The sequence below is a fragment of the Leopardus geoffroyi genome, chromosome C2 (genome assembly GCF_018350155.1).
Source record: "Leopardus geoffroyi isolate Oge1 chromosome C2, O.geoffroyi_Oge1_pat1.0, whole genome shotgun sequence".
NCBI lineage: Eukaryota > Metazoa > Chordata > Mammalia > Carnivora > Felidae > Leopardus > Leopardus geoffroyi.
The window spans coordinates 143,694,815-143,714,877 of record NC_059333.1 but is presented as its reverse complement, the minus strand read 5'-3'; the positions used below and the strand labels follow the sequence as shown (position 1 = coordinate 143,714,877).

Sequence of the window (20,063 nt, the reverse complement as noted above, 5' to 3'; positions counted from 1 at the left end):
GAATGGCATAGCTTATATGTCTTATTTCTAGCATATGGTTTGAAGCAGTTTATGAGATTGGATACAACATACTCAAAGGATAAAACAGAGCAAATATCATTTAGAAGGAGGCAAATGAATAGGCATTGCAAGTGATCTCATTAAAATCACTCTGATTAAATACTGAATTTTGCCAAATTTTGTGACAGATGAGGTAAAATGGGAAAACACCCATGTTACACTGTTTTTCTTATTTTTCTTACTATGAATTTGGATACTCAGGAGTTTATTGCCAGGGTCCTTATGAAACAGATACTGCGTAACCCCCTGGCCAACATCCTCATGGTACACTTTTTCAGTTGATACAAGGACTGATTAAATGGGCTGCCCCAGCTTTGACCTTGGGGAAAGGATGAATGTGTACCCCCCAGTACAGCCCAATGATGATGTTTCTTCTCGGGACCAAGTTAAATGTTCCCTCTATTGATCTTCATTGTCTTAACACAAGTGCAGTGTTGGAACTATGGGGAAGGGTTAGCAAGACCTCTCTTTCTGTCTCACAAACATCAGGCGTCTTCAGTGAGCCATTGACTAGTGCTGGATTGTAGTCAGGACTGAATTTTCTATTCATTATGGGCTGCTTGAAGTGAGAGCTGGTTATGCTGCTGCCAGTTATGAAGGTGGTTCCCAGCATTGTTACATGGATAGGACCTTGCCTTCTACTCTTCCTTGGAGGCCCAGGCTCTCTCCTGACAAGCAGCGGCTGAAAGGATGCCTATAAAGAACCGTGAATCTTCTGCATCGCTTTGTGACTCGATTGAGATATCTGAATTCTGCCCCAGTGAGATGGGAAAAAATTACTCCTGTTGGAAAATAGGAGAAATATTAAGAATTTAATGTCTTGAGCAAGATAAGACTTTGACTTGGTCCAGTGCAATAGCTGACTTTAAATAGAACAGTATCCCGGTGGGTCCTCCATGATGAATCAGCTACAAAACATGCCTAAGTGGCAGCCTAACGATTTGATCTTTAGAAGGGGCTTATTTGGTATTAAATATTCAAGGGTTGGACAGTGGCTGCCAAATACATTTGTTTAGTTTAAAGCAATCCAGGATTGGGACTGCATCTATTATGTCTTTGTACCTGATTTAAGCAGAGGATTATAGGACTGGTTCAGATGATACAAAAAGCCTAAAATCTTTATCATGGCTATGGAATCGGGTCCCTGCTCAGTTCTTGACAGTATACTCAGATTGTTGAAAGATTAATGAACACTACAGAGGCCCTGAAATTGCCCTGGACTGTTTTCTCCCTGAGCTCGAACAGAGTACAACGATGGTTAGTAGCAGAATAATTATGCCTGAAATGGTATTAGGAAATGACGTTCTTTAATTCATTGTGAAGACGGCTATCATGGACTCTTCAACGGATGTCTCATAGACCATTTATTGGGTCAGTACTTTGAGGAAGGAAGAATACTTCCAGAATTAAAGATGTGAGAGATGTCACTGTGTCCCCACTCTGAGGGCACTAGACGCAGAAATTGTTAGGGAAACTAATTGGGCAAGGGTTGGCATCCAACAGTTGAAAAGATCTTAACAATTCTGAAGTTAAGAGATCTCTTGTCAGGACCTTTTCAAATTCTTAGTGATTAATGAGGCATCTTAGATTGGATGGAATTACTGGCTTGCAACATGAGTAGTCCCTGGAAATCTTCAAACTAGGAAGAGATGATTACAGATCTCTTTGCCTTCATAGTACGAGAAGGAATTTAGGAATGTTGAACATCAAGGGCATCCTTTTATGTCATCCTTTGGCTGCTGATGGATTGTTACGTTCAGTTCTATTCTAAAAGCAAGGTTGGGTCAAAGATGGCTTAAGTGTAAAGGTCTTCCATTGTTCCTCACCCCATATGACCTTGCTAAGATAGTCAGAATTACCTCCTCCCCCCACCCCCCTCTAAATTTATACTTACAGAAGAATTACATCTCAGGGACTTTTCTGGTGTAGCTTCCTATCCTATTTCTTTGCCAACATCAGATTTAATGTTGGCTGGAAAGCTTGGATTCAATGCATTTGAATACATTTGTATATCTACTGTGTGTAAGGAAGAGAGGGAATAAGCATTGGGGAAGGAAGAGAGAGTGAAAATACAAAGATGAATAAAACACATGATCCCTTTCTTCTAGGGACTCAGCATCTACTCTGGTCAGCAAAACAATTATCCACGATCCCAATACAAGGGAAAATATGGTGGATATAAACTATTTATATTATTACAACTAAAGACTGGGGGAGATTGAGGGGTGTGGACTTTGGTCTTTGGTCCAGTTCAGGCTGTAGACGAGATTGGACACATTCAGGATGTTATGCCATTCAGTTTTACCCTGAGGATATAGCTGATTGGAATTTTGTGTCACGTGTGGAGTGTGAGCCCTTCCACGTCTTCTGTCAGTTTATGCCCCAGTGATGCTGTTCTTATTGTTGTTCTATTTCATTCTTCCACACTGCAGTCTTCCTCTAAACCATACTTCTAGATACTTCCTTTCTGGGTGCATTTCCCAAGATTGGCCTATGATTACTCCCTTGTTCTCAGAAGTGAAGATTGCGAGGCGGCATCTGAAATGAGATGGGAGTTGTTGATCCAGGGTGAGATAAGGTAACACAGTAAGGACTGCAGACACCTCGTGGTACATCTCAGAGGGCAAGTGAAAGTAGCATCCCTGAAGCTGAGGTTACTCCTGGTTACACATGGTCACAAATCTTGACTCATGGCAGAGTACAAAAGCAAATTTTGATCTTCCAACTTTTCATTCAGCCATAATGTCATCTATTGGAGAGTCTAGTTAGAAAATAAATCCACCCCCTTTCCATTTCACCTGCCTGTCCAGGAAAGTACAAAGGGTGCTGGGTATCCAAGACCAGGTTGTTATGAGGTTGCATAGGAAAGTAAAAGTTGTCACAACATTGGCATATCCTCTAATTAACTACTTATAAAATTGACCTCTACTCAAGGATCTCTTCTGTGTATCTGTTCCTCTGAGCTCCCTCTTTGTTGGTCCATTCCTTGCTGATTGCCAGATGATGTGCAGATCCTGTAATACAGTGCAAATATAACATAGTTTTTCTTGTGAAATGAACTTGCAAATGTGGCTAAAGGTGTAGAATATCCTGATGATACTAAGAAAATAATTATAGTGCTGAACTGTTGGAATCTGGCTAATGAGGCGCCAGCATAATTAGACCACTGACAAATTGAAGAAGGGATATTAACGAGGACAATGACAAGGTGGGACTTCAAAAAAGTACATTTGGACCACAAAGGTTAGGAGAGGCCTTTAGGAAAAATTGATGACTCTTTCTAATATATTTGCAAAAATGAACCTCTTTATGTTGCCAGAGTCAAAAGTGAATTCAAGGATGTTGGATAATGTTATGTGATTGGTCAGAAAAAGTGTGCCCCAAAATGTCAGCAGAATCCATTTTTGCTTTGTTCTAGTTATTAGGGCAGAGTTGCGGTTATAACCTAAATTTTGTGAAATGTAAAATAAAATATATCTTAGTTTATTTTTTAAGATAAGATTTTCATTGCAACTTGCTCCCTGCTATTTAATATGTTTGGTGTTATTTTAAAGTGGATTCACTTAGCTGTTCTCTTCCTGGTATGATTATTCTACAATTGCCAGAATATTGCAACTTTTGAGGAAGTAAGTATATATACCAGGTTCTGCCATTTCAGTTAAAAGAGAACCACCTGATCCATTTAGCATGACTTTTTTGCTCCAAAAATGCAATCACTTTTCTAATAAGAACAAGTTGGTGTCCTTATTATTTTACATCCCGTTTTCTGAAATATCTACTGTAAATGTGGCGTATTTTGGAAATAGATTGCAAAAATCAATCACTTGGATATCTACCAGGTATGAAATTAAAATGTTCTAGCCTTCCCAGGAAAGCACTGCTTGTTCTTGGGCCACATGCAACCACTGGAACAAATTTTAACGTGGCCAAACCAATAAATGACAGCTTCCCATTAGTACATGACCTTCTGAGAACCAGGCAGTGACTTTCAGATACAGTCTAGAGACCACGTTTCCATGGCTAAAATCAGCCAATCCCCAAACACTTGGAGAGCTTTGCTCTGACAGACTGTGCCTTATAAGTTGTATATAATTACTCTCAATTCATCTTTTGTTTTACATAGTGATTAGCGGACTTTTTCTTCTTTGGAGATCTTGAAGCTAACATGCCTAAAACAGGACTTTTGATTTTTCTTGCTTAACTTGCCCTCCCTCAGCTTTATTCTTCCCCACCTATTGCCTGGTCCAAACTGCCATCATCTATTACTTGGACAATTGCAGTAAGTTTACTTGGTTCCCTGCTTTGATCCCCGATTCCCTATACTGTTCTCAATACTGCCACCTAAAGGATCCTTTCAAAAATCTGTTGGATCATATTAGTTCTCTGCTTGGAGCCTTTTAGTGGCTTTCCAGAATAAAAATTCCAAAGTCCCTATTCTTATTCTACAAAGACCTGCAGATCTGGCTCCTGCCATCTCTCCGACTTCAACTCCTAATACTTTGTCTTGGCTCACTTTGCTTCAGCCCGACGGACTTCCTTACTATTGCTTGCACAAACAATCACACTCCTGCTCAGGGACTATATACTTAACTCTTCTGCTGTTCTGACCTAGACTCACTCCTCACTTCACTTGGATGCTAATCTGCCCAGAGAACCCTTCTCTGACTTCCCTAAAATAGTATCCCCTGGATTGTCTAAATCCTTAAACTTTCTTGTCCTCCATTATACACCACCTCATATAAAGTTTTATTTGTTTGTTTTTATTATTGCTCTTCTCCCTTTAGAAGGTCAGCTCCATGAACACAAGTGCACGGTTTTGTCCTTTGCCTTACCCTGGGCATGTAACCATGCCTGGCTACCAGTAGGTGATGAGTAAATATTGGAAACCATTCTACCTCTGAAACTTCCATCAACTGTGTAGAAGAAACACATATAGGCAGTCCCTTCTGCTCAATATCTCTCTGACTTTAGGGACTGGCATAACCCATTGGATGGACTTCCAGTTGGGCGCATATTTGGGGCTAAATTTAGTGGGAAACACAAAGGAAGAAGAAAGGCCCGCTATGAATACTGGAATAAGCCGGTAAAGATGCCTTGAATATTCATTTGTAGTGAATTTCTTCATGCATACTTTTTTTCTTCTAAGTCTTACCACGGCTATTTGGATGTGAATTTTACTTTTCTAACATCTCTCGCCCTCCAAAAAGAATACAGGGCTCTGTTGTATGAATGCGAGATAATGTTTATTTTGAAACAGGCTTGATTGAATTTCTCCACTCTTAAGTTTTGAGTCAGAGGTGAAAGTGTTGTTGTTGTTGTCGTTTTGTGTATTAATGGAAGGGGCAGTTTAAATGACACCTCACCACGAAGATGCCACTTATTCTGAGTGAGAAAGAGAGCGAAGCGTGGTACGAATGAGGACTAGGGTGAACCTCTGGCTTGTGCATCCGTCCCTGGGTTCGGCTGACCTCAGACCATTTGGCTGTCCTGTGTGGTATTTACCTTCCAATACCGCAGCTTCGTGACTGCTTTTTACATGGAGCTCTCACATCACATACGGGTTTCTTCCACTGTGCAAGACGGTGAAGGCCCTGCGACCACATTTCAGTTGCTGTGTTGCCCGTGCCACTTTTCCTTCCCGTTTTGTACTGAAAGCGGAGCGTGATGCTGAAAGCGATGTGGCAGGTGGTCATGGGCAAAGGCCGTGGGAGCTGATCACGCTGTTCTGTATTAATAGTCCTGTGAAAGAAGTGGCAAAAGTTCAGTCACAAGAGGGGATAAATATTTGCCCGCTCATGAATCCGCTGCTGTGCGGCGGCTATATTGGGACGTACCCTCCAGGGAAACGCTGTCTTTGCAGACAGACAGCTTTTTCAGAGCTGCCCCAGAGGACCCCCGGCTGCTGTGCTGAACATTCCTGCTCCCACAGTGTACGTGTTGGAGAGTCGCTGTCTCTGCAGTCACCCCCGCCTGTGGGACCTGGAATGGTGCTGGGGCGGGGAGGGACCCAGGAGTCAGGCCCCAGCTCTGCTCTCCTGTGCAGCCTTGGGCCAGCCTCTGGGTTCCTCCGGGCTGCGGTTGCTGGCTCAATACGATGAGAGCACCCGTCTTTATGGCCTGCCGCTATTATTCTCTGTAATTCTCTGGTCGCACTAAGTCGTGTGTTTCCTAGTCCCCCACCTCTTGGCAAACAGAGATATATATCATCTTACAGAACACGCCATTCCTCTTGAATACCAGGGCTCCATCCCATGTGCTGCGTCCTTGTGGGGGGTTAGGGGCTGGGAGCCAAGGAAGGAACAACTGCTCCTTCAGAGGTCAGCGCTCAGAGAGCAGAAGCCAGAGGACTCAGACACCAGGAATTCTATTTACATTTATAACAGCAGAGGCCAGAATCACGTAGAAATATTAATAGCTTTGGGCTTTCGTCCCAAAATTGCAAAACAAAAAATGCCGTTTGCTTGGAACAGAACCTTTAACTCAGACTTTTCTGGAACTCTTCATTTATTTCTACTCCTTCAATAATAATAAGTTTAAAAAGCCTATCCTGGCATATTTTTTTTTCTTTTTTACAGGGGGGAGGAAATAGGGGAAAAAAAGCTTTTTGTATTTATTTTAATATGAAAAACATTGCAAACGTCATGACTTTTCCTCATGAAGATTGTATATAGTTAACAGGAAAAATACCAGTGCACACATATTTGTAGCTTGAATCACCTCTTGATATGTCTCATGGCTTTTCCTCTTAAATAATGAAAAGCAATTAGCATTAAACCTCATTAGGTTTTTAGCAGCTGTTGCAACTTGATCATTATTTCTTTTAGGTCTTTGGGATGTCGGATCTCTGCACTCCAGTTCAGGCTCCGTGCTATCTTTAGCTGACCCCAGCACCTGAAGGGGAAAGTAGTCATGTGCCCTCTCCCTATTTATAAAGATTAGAGGTATTCTGTCTGAAATAGGAGTCTCAGAATAAGTGTCCCCATAGGTGATTGTTTTAAATTCAAAGCGCATTTCAAATTTGCAGTATTTTCCTCAACGCAGGGAAGTCGGGATGAACGATGGCACGGCCTTGGCTAACTGTGCCTGGCTGGCGGCACCGGCATGGGTTGAGTCCTGCCTTTATTCTCAGAAACTGAGCTTTGCCTCCGTAGCAAAGGTGTCGCTGTCATGGTGCCTGGGCGAGAGGAGGGCCAGGGTTTGATGGCGGGTGTGGTGGGCAGCTCCTGCCGGGAGCCCTGGTGATGGCGGGGAGAGCAGTTCTCAGCCAGTGATGCTTTTGGGACGTCTTGTTCAGCCTGTGTCTGCAGCCAGGCCTCTGTGGGGTGGGGTGGGGGGTTTGGGGGTGCTCTAACCTATCAGGAGCTCTCAGACATCCCCGGGAATATAAGAACATGGGAAAAGCATATTTGCCAACTTCCTTCTGGAAGGAATAGTGAGGGGTTTGGGGTGGAGCGGAAGGGGGTAGGGTGGGGCGTGACACCTCCAGGGGCAGTGACCGTAGCTGTTCGTCCTGCCTTTGAGGAGGGTCGGTCTCGTGCACTCACGTTTGAGATGTGCAGGTTTGAGAGCAGAGCTGAATTTCTCAGGACCGTGGAGGAGATGAAGCTGTATTCTACCACCAATGCTAAGGATTAATATGAGGCAGGCCAGGCAAGGGTTGGCTTGGGACCACAGCTTAAGCAAATGTTCCACTTGACCGAGGGGCAGACCTTTAAAGTATCCTAACCTTGCTGGATGCATAACTAACCCAGCTGTGGGGGTGGGAGAAGTTATGTGCTTCTAGTCTGGAACAGCTTTCCTTATCTTCCTCAGTTTTTCTTGGCTAACTATGGAATAACAGACACTTTTTGTTTTAGTGTTTTGTTAACATTTGCACCAAGCGCCACTGTTGGGCTAGCTTAGAGGACCGTGTGAGACAGTGTTGCCTGAGAGGGTGCCCGTGCTTGTCTTTCCCCTTCTCCTTCGTGCTCCCCACTCTCCATGGTCTCCCCTGAGATTACGTCCTTAGCCATTCACCTGTACACCAACCTTCATCTCAGGGTCTGCTTCTGGGGAAACTGATCCAAGGAAATGCTTTTTCACGGTGTTCCCCAAACTGCCCACCAAAGTGCCCTGGAGGCTACAGAGCACCCCCAGGGTGTCATGGAGTGTTTGAAATTTTCAAGGAGAAGAACGCTATGCAATATCTGTCAGATACAGTGCCAACTACTCAAGGTGCTGTATGATTTCCATATTAAGATTGGGCTACCTTCCTTTCGATGATGGCGTATGTTTCTGAAGCTGGGTTTTTCATGGCTGTTATGATAAAAAGCAAGTACGAGGTGAAAAGCAGGTGGAAGAGGAGAAGGTGGTGGTATCCAATCTGATCACAAGGCTTGAGAATTTGTTTATTGTTTACAGGAGCACACACACCATTAGTAAGTAAACGTGCTTAAGAATGAAATAAAAATATTTTTCTTAAAATGTATGTGTATAATTTTTTCAAATGGATCCTAGGTTATTAGGGCATAAGGTCTTGTTAAGTCAAATTTAATTATTGGAACTTCTAGCTATTTCTTTTGGTCAGGCGCTGCCCCTCAGTCAGCAAGGGCAGTACGAACCAAATGATGATGGCAGTTTTTATGCATTTCACGCTAACATGGATTAAGTGTTCAGGTACCAAATAATAGTCCTTGTTGTAGATTATGCTCGCAATAAACTAATGCTATTCCTTTGTGTGTCCCTTATTGTCCTGCACTGTTTTGTGTTGTTCATGAACTGTCACACTGGCCTCTTCAACACGGGCAAACATGCTTTCTCTTGTTTTCTTCTTTCAGAGAGTGGGTTAATCGAGCCCCATCTATTCACTTTCTGAGAGTATTAATCTGTCTGAGACTACTAATGAGGGATCCATGTTATCAGGTTGGTTGGAAAAAATAAAGGTAGTTTTTACTTGTTATGAAGATGAAGTAAAGATCTGGGATCATGTTAGCTTTTTTTTTTTTTTTTTTCTGTCTCACAACTCAATAGCTTTCAAATTTAGGAGGTATCTCAACTGCTATTTAAAAAGATATGAGAAATAACTTAATAGGGACAAACAAATCTGTATGTTTCTGCTGTATTAACTATGGTATTAAGTGGATGGGACTTCTGGTGTATGTTTAAACCATTGGCAGTTCAGGCCACACCTGTGGGTGTGTTCAAGGCTAAGCAGCTCCCTAGGTCAAAGTCAGCAGTGACAAGTGGGGGCCTTCTCAGGGAGTTCCCGAGGCAGCCCGTAGGGAAGGCAGAGCCTGCAGTTTTAGCAGCTGCTCCAGAGTCCAGGCCCTTGCCCACATCTAAGTTAGAGGTGAGCACGGGACCTGCCGCTGGTCTCCGATGAGGGTTGCGAGGCCGAGAAACTTTCCCCCCTCTCACTAGTTACTTGAGTGTGCTGCTGCCTCTAGTTTAGTGTTTCTTAAATTTTAATGTGCACAGGAATCCACTGGGAATCTTGTAAACACCGATTCTGATTCAGCAGGTACATGCTGAGGCCTGAGTCTCTGCGTTTCTGTGAAGCTTCCAGAGGACGCCAATGTCACTGGTCCATGGCCCACACGTTGCACAGCAAGGACTTAGTGCTTTAGCAGTGAGGCTCTCTTCCCTAACATTTCACCCAGACCTTCAAAATTATTTCTTCTAGTATCGGCTGGTAGACAGCTGCTTCCTTAAAGCAGCAGTTCTCAAACATCTGTGTGCGTCAGAAACACATGGACGACCTACAGATCGCTAGGGGCCATCCCCACAGCTGGTCGTTCAGTAGGTTTGGGGAGGGCTGGAAAATCTGCTCTTCTAGTAAGTTCCCAGGTGAAGCTGATGCTTCTTGTCAGGGGACCACAGTTTGAGAACCACTGTTCCAAAGCCTCAAGATCGCTTATTTAGTCATTATTGTTACTGCTTGCCAATGTTAAATATTTAGAACGTTCCTATTCTAAATACGTGCTTCGGTGTTTTCACAGATTTTTTTTCCCCCCTAAGAAGCATCTCCTTTTACACCCTGTCCTGATGAGCTACTAGGAAGCTCAGACCACTCCAAAGATCTTTTACTTTGGATTTGGTTTTACAGATGAATTGTTTGCGTCGGAATGCGTTTCTCTTCATTACCCCAATAACCATCTTTTCCAACCTTGGCACTTAAAAAAAGCGTTTCGTACTAGTCAGCTACAGAGCCCGCTCTGATTTGAGTCTTCCAAGATTCATGGTGGTGCCACCTGTTTCCTTTAGACGAATCACCACTTCTTCATTCTGTATTCTAAGCTGGCCTTGTGCTATTATAGTTTAGTGAGCCCTTTGACTGTGTGACTCAGGGCATTCTCCAAATGGCTTTCTGTCCTGGTTGCTCAGAGTTTTTTGGGGAAGACAGCATCCTTTTTTTTCTCGCATGACCAGCGTTACAGAACTATGCCTTCCATGTATTTCTGAAGGGCCGTTTGCAATTCTGTGTGCAGCGTATGTCATGACGGTGGACCACGTGTTCCATTTTGCCCGGGTCAGTCCCAGTATGTGTTCCTTGTTCCCACTTAATTATTAATAACATCTCCTTTCACTCTCATGAAGGTAGGTTTTTAGCAGGGGCTCTAATTTTCCGACTTATAGAAGTTAGCAAAGTATTTGCCTCAGAGATTTTCTGTTTGTTTAGAAAATTGATGACCGTTGTGTCCTACTCTGCTGATCTCCATCAAAGTATTGCCTTTCTTAGTCTAGTTCTTGATGGATCGGGACACGGTTGATTGCCCTGCTCTCTCCAGGAAAGAATTCAGTGACCTCATTGTTTATGGGATTTTGTGACTAAACACATATTAAAATGAAGTCCTTCCCCGATTTCTAGTCTTTCCATAGAAGGGTATTCTCTCTGAATATCTCCTCCTGGCACTCTTTCCACAAAGAAGAGCGTGTGCTCAGGCGGTTGTTGAACATCTTGAGTTGCCAAGAATTGTTGGCCGAAGTCACAGAGCTTTGCTGGGGTTTACTGTAATTTATGCCAGTTAATCTCAGCGAGCCTTCATCCTTGCTAGGCATTCCTTTCCTCGCTTGTTGAGTCTGTGCCGCAGGATCCACAGTGGCTGTTCCAAACCCTGTCCGCTTCTCATACTCCGATCCCCTCCTGACCCTGTCATCCTCACCAAATTACAGCATTGTCTGCTTTCTGGGAAAACCAAAGCCATTCCAGTGGGAACTCTCTTATTATCTCTTCTTTGTTGCTTGAAATATTAGGGTTACCTTGAAGCTTTATGTTCTTCTTGTCTCAGAAGAAATATCCCTCCTCCTTGCCAAGGCTTACCTTGGCATCTATCTATTCTCTTCATTTCTATGTCAGTGTCTCCCTTTCTATTTTCTATTATTGTAAAAATGTCCTCTCCTGGACCCAGATGTCCCTTCGAATCTTCACCTTCCCTTCATTACTACATTTCTTGAGAGGTCAGGCTATATCTCTTGAACCCACTTCCTCTCTGTCAGAACTGATGGGCTGTATTGCTTTCACACTGAATTCTTGTGAACAGGGTTCTCCCTGGAAGCCATGTTTCAGTCAGCATCCCTTGATCCAGAGGTTGCAAACTGGTAGCTCAGAGATTGGATCTTGCCTGCCAGAGACTTCAGTATATGCTTAACGGAGACTCCAGCAAGAAAAAAACTGGAAGGAATGAAAGAGAAGCCATTTTGAAAATATGGAGTGCTTAGGGTTGTTCGCAATTAAAGGGAGACACGTGGTCTGAGGTTTCAAGTATGGTAGGAACCCCAAGCAGGATACAGAGAAATAGCCACCTGGACTTTACTGTGAAGCCGTAGTTCATTGCTTATCGAGGATGAAGTGAAAATCTTAAAAGCTCCTAAGTACAATTATCTTAGCAACCACAGTAAAAAGATGGGCAGGCTGAGTGACCTTATCCCAGCACCTGCATTTCTCAACTCCCTTAGCAGCCCACAGGCTTCACCGCGTTTTCCGTTTGTCTCCACCGCTCCCAGGAGGCCATAGCTCTTCCTTAGCACTTTGTGTTTTTCTGTATTACTGCTCTTTTTCTTGACCCTGCCTTCCTAAATGTTAACCTTCCCAAAGTTCTTTATTTTTTCAAGTTTATTTATTTTGAGAGAGAGAAAGAGAGAGAGAGCGAGCAGGGGAGGGGCAGAAAGAGAGGGAGAGAGATAATCCCGGGTAGGCTCTGTACTATCAGCAAAGAGCCCAACAACGCGGGGCTTGATCCCACGAACTGCGAGATGGTGACCTGAGCCAAAACCAAGAGCCGGAGGCTTAACCGACTGAGCAACCCAGGCGCCCCATCCAAAGTTCTTTTCTTTCATCATCTTCTCCCCTATCTCCCATGCTCTTGGCTTCAACTGTCGTTGTTGGCATTGTTGTTTTTTTGCTCACAAGTACATACCTCCAGTCTCCAACTTTTCTCTTCATGTAAGTCACAAATTTCCAGGAGTATTTTGGACGGCCATCTGGATGACACAATAGTGTAATGGTTCTCAAAGTGCGATTTGGGGACGGCTTATGGATCTCTGAAACCCCTTCAGGGATTCTACCAGGCCAAAAATATCTTAAAAATAATGCCACGGTGTTGTTTAACTTTTCACACTCACTGTCTTACATGTATTAGTGGCGTTCTCCAGAGGCTGTGGGATGCATGAAAATGTCACAGCTCTGATGGCTGATGGAACGTGTGCTTGTCTACTCCTCCTGTGTTTTAAAATGTTCGCACTTTTAACTTGTAATATGATAAGTAGATATACCCCACATAAACAGAACTCTTTGAGGTTCTCAGTAATTTCTAAGAGTGTGAAGGAACACAGAGACCAAAGAGTTTGAGAAGCACTGTGGTGGTGCATTCCACTCAGTAACTTTAAAATGGAGCTCTTTGGGGCGCCTGGGTGGCTCAGTCGGTTAAGCGGCAGACTTCGGCTCAGGTCACAATCTCGCGGTCCGTGAGTTCGAGCCCCGCATCGGGCTCTGGGCTGATGGCTCAGAGCCTGGAGCCTGCTCCCTCTCTCTCTGCCCCTCCCCCGTTCATGCTCTGTCTCTCTCTGTCTCAAAAATAAATAAAAAACGTTAAAAAAAATTATAAAAAAAATAAATAAATAAAATGGAGCTCTTTGATCCTTCCTCTCACCTTGAACCTTCAGAAGCAACTCTTAATCCTTTTAATGGCGCTACCTTGCTTCCAGACTCCAAGGTAGGAAACTTTAAAACATCTCTTGTATTTTCTTCTTACTTATCCCCTACAAATAGAACCTACCAAGGTTTTCAAGAGTACTGCTATTCCATCTGGAAAGATAAGATGCCAGCACATAGAGGGGCCTAAAATCAAGACCCAGAAATGAGCAGTGTGGAACCACTGTTGAGTTTAAGCAGAGGAGTAAAGTGATCACATTTGTGATTCACTGTTAAGGGCTCACTGCAGTGTGCTCGACATTGATTTGGTTGCTGATTAGGTGTAGGATGAGAGCATCCAACGTCACTGACGTTTTCGGCCATTGCAAAAATAGTGGTGCATAACGACATCTATTTTGGTGTTGCATTGTGCTCCCTTTTTAAAGAACATATTCTTTATCTGTATTATATTATTGTATCACTTTTTTAAAAAAAGGAAAACCTCAGGGAATAGAACAAGGACATTTGTTCACATACTGCACATTGGACTGAAGGTCAGATTGACTTGGGGACTTTCTCCAGGTCATTGGGTTCAGAAGTACAGAAGCCAGTGTTGTGACTCTGTGGCTTGTGAGCAGGGAGAAAATGCTGAGATCTGACAGGGCACGCGGGAGGTGTTGCTGTCATCCAAGTGTGCGGTCATATTTGCTTCTCAGGTTAGTAGTCAGAACCGTTAAGCCCAGGTATGCGCATGCGTCACTTGTGGTTTTGGTTTGCTGCAGCTGACACTCTCAGGTTAGAGCTATCCCATTGGTATGACCAAACAAAATATAGGGAGGACCCTGTTTCTGTGAGCAATCTCCTAGCCTTGTTCCAGTCTCCATAGGATCATGGGGGGGCCAAAGCAGGGAGTGTTTATTTTATAAATGAAGGGCAAATTCTTGAGTATGTAACAACAACATTCTCAGAGAGTGACAGACCCTCTCTCTCTTTCCTATACGTCATAACAGTGCTTCTCCAATGGTGATCCACGGGAGTTAATACATATTCAGTGAAAAGAAGTGTGCTTCAATTAATGATGTTTGGGAAAAACTGCACTCAGTTCTCCCATTGGAGGCTTATAATGCATGGCAGGGTGTTCAAAGCTCTGAGGGGCCCTATGATAAAACCAATTGTCAAACTCTGTTTAAAGTATTATTTTACAAGCTGATTTGAATTTGGCCATGAAATTATTACTATTTTTTAAATAGAATGTCTAATGCTACCCACTGCACAGAATAAAAGGGTTATTCCCAGAACAGAGTTTGGGACTTAGTCCCAAATTGTTAATACTAATTATTGGATTGATATGTTACTTGTGAAGGTAAAAACTTAAAAACGACCGTGACCATGACCAATCTAAACATTATTCTCTCCCGTGGTGTCTTCTCACTTCCTAGCCTCGAATTTAAATCTCCTTCAGGTCAACAACTCCCAGATTTCAATCTTTTGCTCTCACGTCATTTTCCACGGTCTTTTGTACTTTTCTCAAGTGAATATCCCAGCAGTAGCTCAGTATGTCCCAAATCGAGTCTTCTCTAACCTAGACTAGACTCTTCCCGTCTCCTTCCTTATGTCTGTTAGTATCTGCCATCCTTCAGTCCCCAGGCTCAAATAGGGTGATGTCTTCTACTTTGTTCCCTTTCTTCTAGCATGTCTTCGTGTTTGCTTGATCACACGACTTCACAGACTATCTCTGCCTCTCCATTCTCCTTCCAACTGTCACCGCCAACCAACTGGGCTTCTAGGTGGCATTCTTTCCCTTTCTGGTTCATTCAAAAACCAGAGGGAAGTCCCCACAGCTGATTTCTTTCTTTCTTTCTTTCTTTCTTTCTTTCTTTCTTTCTTTCTTTCTTTCTTTCTTTCTTCATCAGAGAGCATGAGCTGGGGAGGGGCACAGAGAGAAGGGGACAGAGGATCTGTAGCGGGCTCTGTGCTGACAGGCTGACAGCAGCAGGTCCGATGCGGGGCTCAAACTCATGAACCATGAGATCATGACTTGAGCCGAAGTTGGACGCTCAACCAACTGAGCCACCCAGGTGCCCCCTCACAGCTGATTCTAATCATCCCTTGTTCACACATTTTCATCAGGTGTCATGGCCCTCATGACAGAGGTCACATTCAGGCTCACATCTAAGCCCTCCCACAGTTTGGTCTCACCTGGCTTTCCTGACATTATTCCCAGTAATGCCCTTCATGGAATCACGGAAGTGCTTCTCCTGATGTTCTTTCTGCACAACTTCCGTGCAGCTTTGGACCTACTGTCCAGATCTCCCTGGTTTTCCCCAATTTCTTCTCAGCAACTCTATCCATCCTTCTATGCCCTTTCAGGGGCTACCATCCTTATGACATTTTCCTTAGTCCTCTCAGCAGGATATTATGTGTTCCTCCTGGAGCATCATAGCACTTCATGTATAAGTGTTTTATAATGCTTACCAAATTCTGTCTTGAGTGCCAGTTACTTGTATATCTAGCATATGCTTGCCTAAAGCTCAGTGCAGTAGGCCTCGGTCATCTTCACTGCATATCTGTGTCCCCTTCAGAGCCTAACACAGGGCTTTTATGTAAGAAGAATGAAAAAAAAATTGTTGAACAAACATAAGGAGTTTTATGTGTTATTTTTACATGTATAAAATATTCTACCATAACTAGGAATAATGTGTACAATATTCTTCTGTTTTTTAATTGCAGCTCTTCTACAGTAAAAACAATGATGAAAATTCAAATTAGTAGGCAGTCACAGAACTACTTTTTTTTTTTTTTTTTTTTTGAGAAAGAGAAAGAGAGGGCACATGAGTGGGGGAGGGACAAAAGGGAGAAGGAGAGGGAGAATCTTAAGCAGGCTCGATGTTCAGTGTGGAGCCCAGTGTGGGGCTCAAATCCACAACCCTGGGATTATGACCTGAGCCAAAATCAAGAGGTGGATGCTCAACCAGCTGAGCCACCCAGGCACCCCACAAAACTATTTTAAATTGAGTTATAAGTGTGGCTTCATAGTTAATTGAAACATGGGTATGTTTAGTGTTTCCAAATTCACTTCACATCGAATAAGGAAACCTTGACAAGGAGGCCTGAAGAATCTGAGCCTTTTGTTCAGCCTGCCCACTCAGTTGTCTTCATGGCGGAATTAGATTGTTCTTCCCCACACTTGAGCACTCATCACCATGCACGTCCAACAGAACTGGAATGATGGCTAATATTTGTATTTCAAACGACTTCCTTGTAGGCATGTTAAGGAAAGAGATGCCAGTATAAATAAACAGGTTAGGGCCACTTGAAACACATTTGCCTGAAGATGAATGTCAATATGGATGATAGGAGAGCATTTGCTGTTGGTAGAGTTCCAAGCTGGCCCCTCTCACACCTGCAGCCTCACACCCCGGTCTCCCCCAATTACCACTTTTAGAATAGTTTCGTGAAATGCCTTCTTACTGGGAATTGGATTTAAAGACCTGCATCAGGAGACGCTTACGATGATTATGCTTACCTTTGTTTAGAGTCGGGGTTTAATAAGACCATTATCCTCTCCATTTTAAGGAGGAGTCCCATAGAGCAATGCTTGCCAACTTTTACTGTTTGTGGATTACCTGGGAATCTGTGGAGATTCAGAGTGTAATTCGGCAGGAGATTCTACACTCCTTACTAGCTCCTCCGTAAGGCTGATGCTGGTGTCTGTGGACCACACTAGGCAGAGGCCCACAGGAAGGTCCTGGGAACTTGGTGATGCTGGATTCCATTCCTATCCAGGCTGCTCACTTAGGCAAAGTGGCTTACCTTTCTGGGTCTTAGTTGTCCTAATCTGCAATGTGAGGAGGGTGAAGGGAACGATATCTAACAGCCCTTTCCAGCTGTAAGATTTTATGATGACATGAGAGGAAATAGAAAGAATGAGGAGTCAGGCTGAAGGTCTTATTAAGAGTTTGTCTTAAATGTGGTACAAATAACAAACATTGAATTTATGTTAGAATGTGGACCTTCAAAAAATAATTATGTCTCATGATTTAATCAAGAAATTGCATGTAAAATAACCTTGCCCTCCACCCTCATCTTTTGTGTATGTTCTGTTGTTTTGTTTTATTAGGAGATACTCCATAGCTTGGGTGGGATTGAAAACCTAGCGCAGGTAAGATTCCTTTGTGGTGGCTCGTCTTGCCTTTCCATTTCATGCCATGGCTCGGGGCGAGGATTACGTAGGTGTGTGACAGCAGATGGCTTTCCTACCTTAGGCTGCCGGCCAAGGGGAGGAGCAGGCAGGGTGGATAAGTGTGCGTATGGCAGGATACTCACAGAGCAGGAAGGGACCCATGACATTTTGTTCCAGGTGATTTTACCCAGCCTGCCGAAACAAGAAAGTTCTATAAAAGGTCACATGTCTTTAGTAATGAAAAGAAATAGGTGTTGGCTGGCAGGACCAAATCCTCAGCATTGCACATACCAGATGAGGGGAGAAAATATTGGTTATGAAGATGCTTATCATTTTTCCACAAAAAAAGAATTCTCGTGCTCACTGAAGTATTTCCAAATACATGACAATGTGAGGAATGGTTTTAACTTCACTTAGTTTTCTGCTTTTGTAGCTAGTGAGGGAAGGCAAACAGGTAACTGTATATGTTGAGCCAGTTAAATGTTTGGGTTTATTAGTATGATAAAACAAAATTTTCTAGGCAGGGCATTGGGTTGGAACAGCCCATTCTCCTAAAACCTATGGCATGTACAGAAAGAATGATTTTCATAATAAACCAATGGCCCTGCAAACTCATTCCATATTAATGGAAGATTAAATTTAATGGCAGTTTAATGCTAAACCTATCTTATTTTATTATATTTTCATTCCTGGGAAATTGCTACGTCATGCCTAGTTTTTATTTTTAAGATTTGTCTTTTAATTGGCTGGGGCTTACCTCATTTAATGGCATAGTCTTTCATAAAATCATATTCTAAAGGATCCTCTTATCCACCTTCATTTCCCTTGTAATATTAGAAATCTATGTGTGTTACTCTGAGCCTATTTCTTATTATAATCAATTATCTACAGTGAGGGATTATCAGACTACCCCCTACCCATTTTATTCTGCTTATTGGTATATGGGGTATGACGGTTGTGTGTGTGTGTGTGTGTGTGTGTGTGTGTGTATATACATATACATGTACATATACATATACATATACACGCATATGTATAGTATTTGGAGGCAAATTACACCATGAACTTATTTAGTTACAAGTCATTTGAGGACTTTTGAGAGTTTACATAATCTTTCCATGGTCCCTCCCTGAAATTCAGGGCATGCAAGAGAAGGTGAAGAATCTAGAAACTCAAGCTACCTTTTGCCCTTAAGTGAACCTGGCCCAGGGACCCGAGTATTATTTGGTGTATCTGTTGTGCCATCTACAGCTCATTGTGAGAAGTACACATCTTGTCCTTCATCTGCTCTCTTGTTGGTTTGGTCCCTCCTGCAGTACATGGAGATCGTGGCCAATGAGTACCTCGGCTATGGGGAAGACCAGCACAGTGTGGACAAGCTGGTCAACATGACATGTAAGTGTTGTCGCAGGGACACAGCAACTTTCCCGATTTGCTGGAATGAGCAGGATGGTCTTTTCAGCAGGAAAAAGGGTACTTGGAATACTTATGAGTCTACCCATCCACAGTCATGGTATTGAGAGTCTATGTCAGTAGTTCTACTTAGTGGCAAAATATACCCGGAAGGAAAACTTCAGATCACAACTCTTACCTTGAAAAGCCCAGTTTCGGGTGGAAGATTTTCAGTGAGTACAGGCCTACTTTAATGCAACAGAGACTTCCATAATGGCAGATTTGGGTAAAAATATTTTTTGCTTTCTTTGATGTCTATTAAAATGTCATAGGCTATTCAGTTTTCATCTATAAAATTGGGTTAATACTAATAATACCTACATCATAAAATTTAAAACATTGTGCGCATAAAAAAAGAAAGAAAAAGACCCTGCTGTAATGATGATAACTTGAAATCATTGGTCTGTGGGTGTGGCACTCAATCTTCTCTCTTTGGAAGGCCCCACCTTCCATCCTCTCCAGGTTTGATGATCTGTAGGCCCCCTGTTGTTGTTGGGTGCCGGCCCATTTTCTTTGTGTGAATGGTCTAATTTACAGTGTTTGTTTCCACGGCAGCACACTGATTCTCAGTTAAAGGGAGAAGAGAGTATGTCACAAGCCCTCTGCACCGGGAAGTTTCTTTGAGAACAGCTGTTCTCTTCAGCTGGGGAACCTTGCTGTGGCCATCACCTTCACTGGCCTCCCCCCTCCTTTTTATACTTGAAATCTTTATAGGGGGGAATCTTTGAAGAGTAGGTTTCACTTTGAACTTTTAGAGGACCCTGTTGAGGACCTTAAGGGGAAGGAGATGTTTGCCTTTTTTGTTGTCTCCATATTTATTGTTATAATACTAATATATAATAATTATTAGTTGAGCTTAAGAGGTACTTCTCAGAATTAAAAAGAAAAGAAACCAAAAAACTCTGTCCCTTCTCCCTCCATTGTTTCTTTTGTGTTATCTGTCTTCCCATTTGCCCTTTCTCTGCTTGCCCTTCCGGTAATTCAGACCCGAGTTTCTATGAATACTGCTGCCTTTAAGCACCGAATCCCTCTTTCAGCTATTTCCTTTCTTTATAGATATTTTTCAAAAACTTGCTGCTGTCAAAGACCAAAGAGAATGGGTCACCACAAGTGGAGCCCACAAGGTGAGCTGTCCCAGAAGGAGTGAACACTTCAGCTCCATATGTCAGTGGATTGCTGCTGAATTTGAGAGCCCCATGATCAAGTTTCTTATAATTATAGTTCACAAAATCTACCCTAGAATTGTGCATCTCTGCCAAC

At 42.9% G+C, this 20,063-nt stretch overlaps 1 protein-coding gene and 1 long non-coding RNA gene across 21 annotated transcripts in view; one reads left to right on the top strand and one right to left on the bottom strand.

Annotated features, from left to right (window-relative positions):
• The window catches only part of NEK10 (NIMA related kinase 10), a 231,216-nt gene that overhangs the window by 25,076 nt on the left and 186,077 nt on the right, over window positions 1-20,063 (top strand). For 16 of the 19 annotated variants that reach the window (XM_045436360.1, XM_045436366.1, XM_045436359.1 and 13 more), the window contains 4 exons: window positions 8,877-8,961; window positions 17,289-17,330; window positions 18,668-18,746; window positions 19,860-19,927. In XM_045436360.1, coding sequence (XP_045292316.1) covers window positions 8,877-8,961; window positions 17,289-17,330; window positions 18,668-18,746; window positions 19,860-19,927 — 274 coding nt within the window. Of the gene's footprint in view, window positions 1-6,884; window positions 7,002-8,876; window positions 8,962-17,288; window positions 17,331-18,667; window positions 18,747-19,859; window positions 19,928-20,063 lie in introns of all 19 variants that reach the window. The other 3 variants (XM_045436367.1, XM_045436371.1, XM_045436368.1) reach the window with 2 other exon arrangements.
• LOC123575715 overlaps window positions 4-20,063 on the bottom strand; it is a 28,841-nt gene continuing 8,781 nt past the window's right edge. Inside the window, exons 3-6 of one of the 2 annotated variants that reach the window (XR_006700950.1) lie at window positions 17,429-17,543; window positions 5,563-5,799; window positions 2,984-3,074; window positions 4-2,598 (exon numbers count right to left, since the gene is read on the bottom strand). This is a non-coding gene — a long non-coding RNA (uncharacterized LOC123575715). The remainder of the gene's footprint in view (window positions 2,599-2,983; window positions 3,075-5,562; window positions 5,800-17,428; window positions 17,544-20,063) is intronic. The other variant, XR_006700949.1, reaches the window with a different exon arrangement.